Genomic DNA, 10,049 nt, shown 5'->3' with positions numbered 1-10,049 from the left:
TAGTTGGGGTTTAGTCCAAATCTGCATCCTTTCCTTCAAGGCTCAGGGGTCCAAGATTATCTTCTGTGTCTGTATTAATTGGTTTCCCTTTTCTTTGTTGAAGAGGGTCTGTGCAATCCTTCTGCCTAGTCCGCCATCTTGCCCCGCCTCCCTGGTTGATTTTTAACACACATAAACAAAACTTCTTTGTAGTCCTCCATGATTGTAAGAGTGTAAAGCAGTCCCAAGACCAAAAAGTTTGAGAACATTTGATCTACAATATGATTTTTAATGCCTGAATTCATCCATCATCCTGTTGTTGTTGTTAGGTGCCATCAAGTCAGCCATCATAGCAACGCTTTGTACAACAGAACGAAACAATGCCCGGCCCTGCACCATCCTCACAATGCTTGCTATGCTTGAGGCCATTGTTGCAGCCACTGTATCAATCCATCTCATTGATGGTCTTCCCCTTTTTTGCTGACCCTCTACTTTACCAAGCATGATGTCCTTCTCCAGGGAATGGTTCCTTTTGACCACATAACCAAAGTAGGTGAGACAAAGTCTGGCCATTCTCATTTCCACTGAGCATTCCGGCTGCACTTCTTCCAGGACAGATTTGTTCATTCATCTGGCAGTCCATGGTATGTTCAATATTCTTTGCCAACACCACGATTCAAAGGCATCAACTCTTCTTCGGTCTTCCTTATTCATTGTCCAGCTTTCACATACCAAAACCAACCAAATGCACTGCTGTCAAGTTGGATCCGACTCATAGCAACCCCTCCTTGGGTTTCCAAAGCAGTATCACTCTGGAAGTAGGTTGCCCAACCTTCCTTCTGAGGAGTGGCTGGTGGGTTTGAACCGCCAGCCTTCTGGTTAGCAGTCAAATGCCTTAGGCACTATTCCACTAGCGCTCCTAGCTTTCACATACATATAAGGAAACTGAAAATACCATGGCCTGGGTTAGGCATACCTTAGTCTTCAAAGTGACATCTTTGCTTAACACTTTATAGAGGTCTTTTCAGCAAATTTGCCCAGTGCAATATGATGACTGATTTCTTGACTGATGCTTCCATGGGTGTTTATAGTGGATCCAAATAAAATAAAATTCCTGACAACTTCAATCTTTTGTCTATTTATCATGATGTTTCTTATTGGTCCAACTGGGAGGATTTTTGTTTTCTTTATGTTGAGGTATAATCCATACTGAAGATTGTAGTCTTTGATCTTCATCTTCAAGTCATCTCCACTTTCAGCAAGCAAGGTTGTGTCACCTGCATATTGCAGGCTGTTAATGAGGCTTTCTCCAATCCTGATGCTGTGTTCTTCTCATATAGCCCAGCTTCTCGGATTATTTGCTCTGCATACAGATTGAATACAGAAGGTGAAAGGATACAAGCCTGATGCACACCCTTCCTGATTTTAAACCATGCAATATTCCCTTGTTATATTCAAATGACAGCCTGTTGGTCTGTATACAGGTTCCTCATGAGCACTATTAATTGTTCTGGAATTCCCATTCTTCTCAATGTTATCCATAATTTTTTATGATCCACACAGTCAAATGCTTTTGTATAGTCAATAAAATACAGGTAAACATCTTTCTGGCATTCCTTGTTTTTATCCAGGATCCATCTGACATCAGTCAGCAATGATATCCCTCGTTCCATGTCCTCTTCTGAATCTGGCTTGAATTTCTGGCAGTTCCCTGTCAATATACTGTTGTAACCATTTTTTAATTATCTTCAGCAAAATTTTACTTGTGTGTGATATTAATGATATTGTTTGGTAATTCCCACATTTTGTTGGAGCACCTTTCTTTAGAATCTGTACAAATATGGATCTCTTCCCATCAGTTGGCCAGGTAGTGTCTTCCAAATTTCTTGGAATACATGAGTGAGTGCTTCCAGTGTGGCATCTATTTTGTTGAAACATCTCAATGAGTATTCCGTCGATTCCTGGACGGAATCCTTTTTGCCAATTCCTTCAGTGGAGTTTGGACTTCTTCTTTTAGTACCATTGCTTCTTGATCATATGTTACCTCCTGAAAGAGTTGAACATTGATCAATTCCTTTTTGTACAGTGACTCTGTATATTCCTTCCATCTTCTTTTGAGGCTTCCTGCATCACTCAATATTTTACCCATAGAAACCTTCAATATTGCAACTTGAGCCTTAAATTTTTTCTTCAGTTCTTTCAGCTTGAGAAATGCTGCATATGTTCTTCCCTTTTGGTTTTTAACTCCAGGTCTTTGAATATTTCATTATAAATTTTATTTTGTCTTCTTGAGCTGCCTTTTGAAATTTTCTGTTTAGGTCTTTTATTTCATCATTTCTTCCATTTGCTTTAGCTACTCTCTGTTCAAGAGCCAGTTTCAGAGTCTCTTCTGACATCCATTTTGGTCTTTTATTCCTTTCCTGTCTTTTTAATAACCTTTTGCTTTCTTTATGTATGAAGATAAATGTCCTTGATGTCATCCCACATCATCTAGTCTTTAGTTATTAGTGTTCAACACATCAAATCTATTCTTCAGATGGTCTCTAAATTCACGTGCAATATAATCAAGGTCATATTTTGGCTCCTGTGGACTTGTTTTAGTTTTCTTCAGCTTCAACTTGAACTTGCATACGATCTGTTCCATGGTCAGCTCTTGTCCTTTTGACTGAAGATATTGAACTTCTCCATTACCTCTTTCCACAGATGTAGTTGATCTGATTCCTGTGTGTTCTATCTGGCAAGGTCCATGTATATAACCGCCATTTATGTTGTTGAAAAAAGGTATTTGCAATGAGTAAGTCATTGGTTTTGCAAAATTCTATCATGCGATCTTCAGTGTCATTTCTATCACCAAAGCTGTATTTTCCAGCTACCGATGCTTCTTCCTTGTTTCCAACCTTTGAATTCCAATCACCAGTAATAATCTCTACATCTTGATTTCATGTTTGGTCAATTTCAGACTACAGAAGTTGGTACAAATCATCAGTTTCTTCATCTTTGGCTTTAGTGGTTGGTGCATAAATTTGAATAATTGTTGTATTAACTGATCTTCCTTACAGGAATGGATATTATCCTATTACTGACATCATTGTACTTCAGAATAGATCTTGAAACATTCTTTTTGACAATGAATGTGATGCCATTCCTCTTCAATTTGTCATTCCTGGCATAGTAGACCATATGACTATCTCATTCAAAATGGCCAATACCACTCCATTTTGGCACACAAATGCCTAAGAAATTAATCTTTATGCATTCTATTTCATTTTTGGCCACTTCCAATTTTCCTAAATACTTCATACATACTTCATACATTCCACGTTCCAATTATTAATGGATGTTGGCAGCTGGTTCTTCCCATTTTGAGTTGTGCCGCATCAGCAAATGAAGGTCTTGAAAGCTTTACACCATCCACATCATTGAGGTCGACTCTATTTTGAGAAGGCAGATCTTCCTCAGTGCCTTCCAACCTGAGGGGCCCATCTTCTGGCACTATATCAGACAATGTTTCACTGCTCTTCATAAAGTTTTCTAGTAATATATCAGTCTTTCTTTGCTCTTCATAAAGTTTTCACTGGCCATTTCTTTGAGAAGTGGATGGGCCCTTCCTACCGAGTCTGTCTTATTCTGGAAGCTCTGCTGAAACTTGTCCACCAAGGGTGACTCTGCTGGTATTTGAAATACTGGTGGCATAGCCTCCAGCCTCATAGCAGTACAGAAGCTGCCACAGTATGACAAACTGACAGACAAGTGATGGGTTTATTGCCTTGGATTATCATAATTTATTAATGAGTGTGTGGCACTAGGTCATCATTTCCAAGGGGAAAGCATCTTGTAGTTCACCTAGACCATTGCTTTTTATTTAAAAAGCAGATTCTCAGGTTTGAGGAGAACAGAGTGTAATTTTCAGTTTCCTTTATCTATATGCTAAGTATGGTGGGATGAATTCCATTTTCTAAAATAAAGGCTGAGATCAGTGCTGGAGTTGCACATGCTTCCGTAGCCCTATCTTACCTAGACTAGGAGGTGGGCTACAAGTTCATGATTGTGAAGGCCCATGGTTCCTCCTCCTCCATATTTCTAATGCTAAGCACAGGGCCAGGCAGTCACCAAGAGCTCAGCAAAATTTAATGAATTGCTGATATAAGTTTGGAAGTCTCTACCCTTGGTGATCTTATTCAGTATTTCTGAGTTGGATCCCAGAAACCTTCATTTTTATTAAGTCCTGGCTCTAAAGTCAAATAACAAGAATTAATGTGCCTGCTCCACTACTTTATTGGGTAGGCTACTTAACCCCTCTGTGCCTCAGTCTTGAATATCTTTAGATGAATAGATGGATACGTGCCATCCAGTCCAACTCATGGTGACCTTATGTACAATAGAATAAAATGTTGCCTGTTCCTGATCATCATCACAATTATCACCATGTTCATCATCGTGACTATTGTGCTAATTCATCTCACTGAGGGTTTCTCTCACCCTCAGTGGTTACCAAACATGATGTCTTCCTTCAGCAATTGATGATGTGTTCAGAGCAAGGGAATTAGACAATGTTCTGTCAGCTTTTCATTGGCTAATTTTTGGAAGAAGATTGTCAGGCTATTTTCTTTTTCTTTGTCTGGAAGCTCCACTGAAACCTGTTCACCATGAGCGACTTTGCTGGTATTTGAAACAGCCACACACATGCCACCTGAGTATACAACACTCTGAGGAAGGGGTGGTGGTACATGCTTATAATAAGCCATTAATAGCCACCTTTCAGGTAGCTTTCATGAATTACTTCATGTAACAGTCTCAGCACAGTGAATGTTGTTGTTGTTGTGTGTCGAGTCGAATAGTCCTTGATAAACCTTTAATCATTAGTAATTGTTGATCACAACATTCGACACTCAGACAAGGGGTCTGACAGGAAGGGTCTGCCGAAGTCTGGGTATGAGGACAAAAAACTGTAGCTGTAAGTGGGAAAGAAGCCGGTGGGCAGTGTCCCTGACCAAGGTACTCATGGGATACTCAAGAGGGTGTGTCCCTGGGGACGGGAGCAAAGTTGGGCGGGGGACAGGCTGGGACGAGGCCTCTGCGGGCCAGCAAGGGCCGTGCCCGCGGCTAAGCACCGAGCCGGGGCTAGGGGCGTGCCCGCGGCCAGGCTTGTCGGGGGCGTGCCTGCGGCCGGGGACCGGTTCTGCGCGGCTTGTTAGGGGCAGGCCCGTGACCAGGGGTGGGTCTCCTGCACAGCATGTTGGGGGCTTGCCGGCTGCAGGGGGCGGGTCTAGCGCTGCGGGCGGGGCGAACGCACGAACCCGAGAGCCGGCTGGGTGAGAGACTACTCCTGGCGGGAGCTGGCGGCTGCGGGGCTGGAGGGAGTGGCTGACCAGGACTGCGGGCGACGGCCAGGCCTGTCTCTTTGAAGTGTCCAAGGCTCGCGGGTGCGGCGCGGAGGGGACGGCGCGGAGGCGCGGCCTGGCCTTCTGGTACAGCCTGCGCGGGGCTCGGCCGGAACCTCTGGGGGACGAGGCGCGGTGAGCGTACGGTTTCGGCAGCGAGCGGGCGGTGGGCGTGGGCTCCAGGGCGCCGAGACGCTCACGCTCTGCGCGGCCTGGCCGCCGACGTGGGTACTGGAGTATGGTGAGGTCGCCTTCGCTCTGCGGGGCCGGGCCGGGCCGGGCGCCGCGAGCCCAGGCAACATCTCCAGGCCCTCCGCCTGGGCCCCGCCTCTGCCGGAAGAGGCTCCACGCCCGGCTCGGCCCCGCAGCCGCGAAGGCTGCCTGGTGGTCTCGGTACGAACCGCCGTCTGCCCTCCGCCTCCCAGACCGCGCGCAAAGCTGAGGTAGCAAACACCGGCCAGGATGGGTAGACAGCCGCTCCAGTAGGTTATTGTTTCCAACTCTTTAAAGAACTAAATAATTCTGCTACCTGGTTTGCACATGCCCACATCTACTTGAACACGTTTTCTGGTAAGATTTTGGGAGTAGCATTGTTAAACATTTCAGAACACAACCGTAAAAGATTTTTTTATTTTATTCCTTTCCAGTTGTCGTTGTAGTTGGCCTCCACAAATACATACTAGCGGCTTCAGAAATCAGCCGACTTGCTGTGTGTTGTTAAATTACAAAATTGAGGTACTAACGGTTTTTGAGGAATGCTTCATGGGTTCCAGTAACAATCACCAGGGCTTTCTCTTTCTGAATTGAGTCATACCGGTACAAAGCCCTTTATTCTTTTTTTTTTTTTACCATCTAATTGTTTTTGCTTTATTGTACTTTGTAATACTTAGAATAAAGGTTTAAAGTAATCATAAAAACATAAACCCAGCTTTTATCCTTCATTCAGCATTCATTTATTTTAATTAATTTTTAGGTGTGTGTTTTAACCTTAAGAAGTTATATCATTTTTAAAGTTTAATAACCATGTTGGTGGTTTAATTCCTATCAGAATTTGTGCCAGTCTTTTTTCTTTTTTAACTATAGTATCTACGTAATAACTGAAGACTCTGTAGCACTAAAAAGTTAAAAGAATGTCTTGTATAAATTATATATATATAAAATACATAAATTATCCAGAGTTCTTAATACAATTAATAATTTATTATCTCCTTTGTTATTTGCTGAATTATTTAGGTAATGACTGTGGATTCCTTTCTTTGATCTGTTTGATTCTGGCTAATTTTGTTGGGAGAAAAAATGAGATAGTCATATATTATCACTAGAGTAGTTTGCATTTAAAATTTGTTTTCACTGTAAGAATTAAAATATTGTTAAATATTTTATAGTACAGATTATATAGGCTTAAAGTTGGGTAGTGGACCTAAAAGTAAATTTGAACAGTGGCAGTGCAGTTTTGAAAATACTTACAGATTTGCCCTGGTATTCGAAAGTAGAAGTGTTCCTATGAAATCTTTGGTAAGCCAAAATGATGTAAAGTAAAGAAGCAATTACCATTTAATTTGTATGGGAAAAGTTTCTGAGCATTCCCAGACCCCAAAAATACCTTAGGATACATCTTGCTAACAGATTCGCGCAAAATAAATCTGGACAAAGGACAGATGCTTACGGACACAGTTCATAGATACTGGCAGTTTGATGTGGAGATATTGCATATAGAGTTCCTGGGGAAGGAGCTTGGTGGCCATTCTGGCTGACCCCGGCCTCTGCCTTTTTATTGGTTGATTGCAAAATAATTGCTGAGCACTGTTTCTGCTTTTCTCCTTTTTTGTTAAAGTGAAAATCCACTTGGAATTTCTTTCGGTTAGCAAAAACTGGCACTAATGTAGAGCTTTCATTAAGTATGCAAAGTTGCATAAAGCAAACTTTGGAAAAGCAGAGGATACCTGTATTTGCTTGATACATTCTCAGGTTACTGAGGATTTATTTTTTACTATAACCTAAATACAAGAAGCTCTGGTAGCACAGTGCCTGAGACACCTGACTGCTAACCACAAGGTTGGTGGTTCAAACCCACCAGCTACTCCATGGACACAAGACTGGGCAATCTATTCCCGTAAAGATTTACTGCCTCAGAAGCCCAGTGGGGGTTGCTATGAGTCAGAATCGACTCAGTGGCAGTGGGTTTATGACTTACACAGTTGCTATTTCTGAGTAGTCTGAAGAATTTCAGTATTCCAAATCTTTCAAAATAGCTAACAAGATGTTGCTATATTAAATTGTAGTTTACTTTTGACTATTTAAATTCACTGTCATTGAGAACATCTTTATATAATTTCTCTAAAGTCTTTTGAAATAAACAAGGAGTCTTGGTCTGTTGGTTTTATCATTTTTGTATTTGTTTTTACCCTAGAACCTATCTTTGAATTAATGTTTGTTTGTTTTTCTTCTTTGTCTATTTAGCTTCCTGGGAGTTGCTTATTGTCTTCTCTGAAGAAACATGAAGTCACATTATGTTGTGCTTACTCTAGCCATCCTGATGTTCCTGATGTGGATCCCTGTGTCACTGAGTTGTAATAAAGCACTCTGTGCTAGTGATGTGAGCAAATGCCTCATTCAGGTAGGATGAAGAGTATTTTTTTTTTTTAATGTTAAAATATGGTGAAGAACAGATAAATTTGAAGCCTAAATCTTAGATCAGGGCCTGATGTACTAAACTGTAACACACTGGTCTGGATTTTTACCCCCCACCATTATCTTGCATACAAGCAAGGTCACATTCAAGATGTTCAATGCTAAGAATAATAATCCTATCTTATGAACATGCCCTGACAAGGTGATGAGTACTCTATTCTGATGAATTAAAAGGTTCCTTTGTGTATTCTAGTTTATATAGCAATGCAGTTTAGTTATTATATTTAGAAAAAATTAGCTTATCATATCATAGACAAACTGTACCCTAAGTACAATGTATTGGTTATCTATTGCTGTCTAACAGAGTACCTCAAATGCTATGTCTTAAAGTTTCTGAGGGTCAGAAATCCAGGAGCAGCTTAGCTGGTAGCTCTGACTTTCCTATGAAGTTATGGTCAAATTGTTGTCTGGGGTTGGGGAATCAGCTTTTAGGACATTTGATAGTTACCTCCTTTTTAAGGAGCTCTGGTAGCATAGTGCGTAAGGCATTTGACTGCTAACTAGAAGGCTGGCGGTTCAAACCCACCAGCCACTCCTCGAAGGAGGAATGGGCAATCTATTCTCATAGAGATACCGCTTTGGAAATCCAAGCAGGGGTCACTATGAGTTGGATTTGACTCAACAGCAGTGAGTTTGTTTTTTTTCCCCGTCGCTTTTAAGGACGATAAACCCGTTAAGGTAGCTACAACTCTCATTTCTCTGAGAAGAAAACTGAGGTTAAGTGATTTTATTTGGATTATATAGCTAGTAAGTGGCTATGGAACTTGATCTGTGTTTGACTTCAAAGCCCATGGCCTTTCCACTGACATTACAGGTTACTGTTGTTTATGAAGTTGTGTTAATTACTGGCAAACTTCATGTCTTACAGAGCTGTTCTCTTTTCCCATCCTATTAGACAATGAACAGTCTTTTGCCTCTGTTTGAGGAAATATGCTGTAAGCTAAGAAATTCAATAAACATACATATTAGAATTTTATATAAAGTATGAGTCAGCTGACTCTTGACTGTAATCCTGATGTCAGAGCAGTTTTGGATATGTACTGAAAATAATCACTGTTTCTATGGATCAGAGGCATTTTTCTCATTTCTGACCTTTTAACCTTCCAGTTAGAGTGGAAATTCTAGGAAGACTGACCTTGTGTGAGTTGCCACTATCTCACACTGTACTTACCTTTATTTTGCATTTCAAATCAAAATATTTGACTAGAGAAGTTGGTTGGTTGGTTGGTTTTTAACTTTTTTACTGTGGAAGTTTTCACCATAAATGGGAGAAGGGAGAAGAGTATAATGGCATCAGCAGTTGTTGTTATGTGCCCTCGAGTTGGACCTGACTCATAGCGAGCCCATCCTTCCTTCTGAGGAGTGGCTAGTGGGTTTGAACTGCCAGCCTCTGGTTAGCAGTCAAGTACCTTGGACACTATACTACCACTCATAGCTACACTTGTTTTATCTCTATTCCCCACACTGTTTATCCCCAACTGTGTTTTAATTTCAGGCAAATTGCTGATACTATTTTATCTATAATTACTCTGATATGTATCTCTAAACACTAAGATTCTATAAAACATAGCTGTTAGACCAATATCACAATTTATAAATGAACAGTAATTCTTTAATAGCATGTTGTCTTATACTTGGCATTTTGATATGGCACATCTATTTAGGCTGGTGCTGGCTGAAAAATTGTTACCCTGCACAGAAGTCCAGTTTTGTGCAATGGTCAGACAGGGAATACTAGTCTCTTCCCAGATTGTTTCAGTGTTACTCATTTTGAGAAATAAAATCTCATAGCATTTGCTATATCCGTGTTCAAGTGGAAATTCACTTTAATTCCAAATTGTTTTTGGACTTTCCTAGTCTAGGAAGGTTGGGCAATCCTACTTCCGTAGTGATACTGCCTCGGAAACCCAAGGAGGAGTTGCTATGAGTCGGGGGCAACTCGACGGCAAATAACAACAACAACAACAACAGTCTAGAACTTCCATTGTTGTTGTTGTT

General features: G+C 41.1%; 1 protein-coding gene across 1 annotated transcript in view; it reads left to right on the top strand.

Annotated features, from left to right (window-relative positions):
- Nucleotides 1-7,857: 7,857 nt before the first annotated feature.
- TWSG1 (twisted gastrulation BMP signaling modulator 1) overlaps nt 7,858-10,049 on the top strand; it is a 180,374-nt gene continuing 178,182 nt past the window's right edge. Inside the window, exon 1 of the mRNA XM_007957553.2 lies at nt 7,858-7,977. Coding sequence (XP_007955744.1) covers nt 7,858-7,977 — 120 coding nt within the window. The remainder of the gene's footprint in view (nt 7,978-10,049) is intronic.

This window comes from Orycteropus afer, unplaced genomic scaffold (assembly GCF_000298275.1).
Source record: "Orycteropus afer afer isolate SDZICR_OR568_19922 unplaced genomic scaffold, OryAfe1.0 scaffold00757, whole genome shotgun sequence".
Lineage (NCBI taxonomy): Eukaryota > Metazoa > Chordata > Mammalia > Tubulidentata > Orycteropodidae > Orycteropus > Orycteropus afer.
This window is presented reverse-complemented; position numbering and strand designations above follow the sequence as displayed.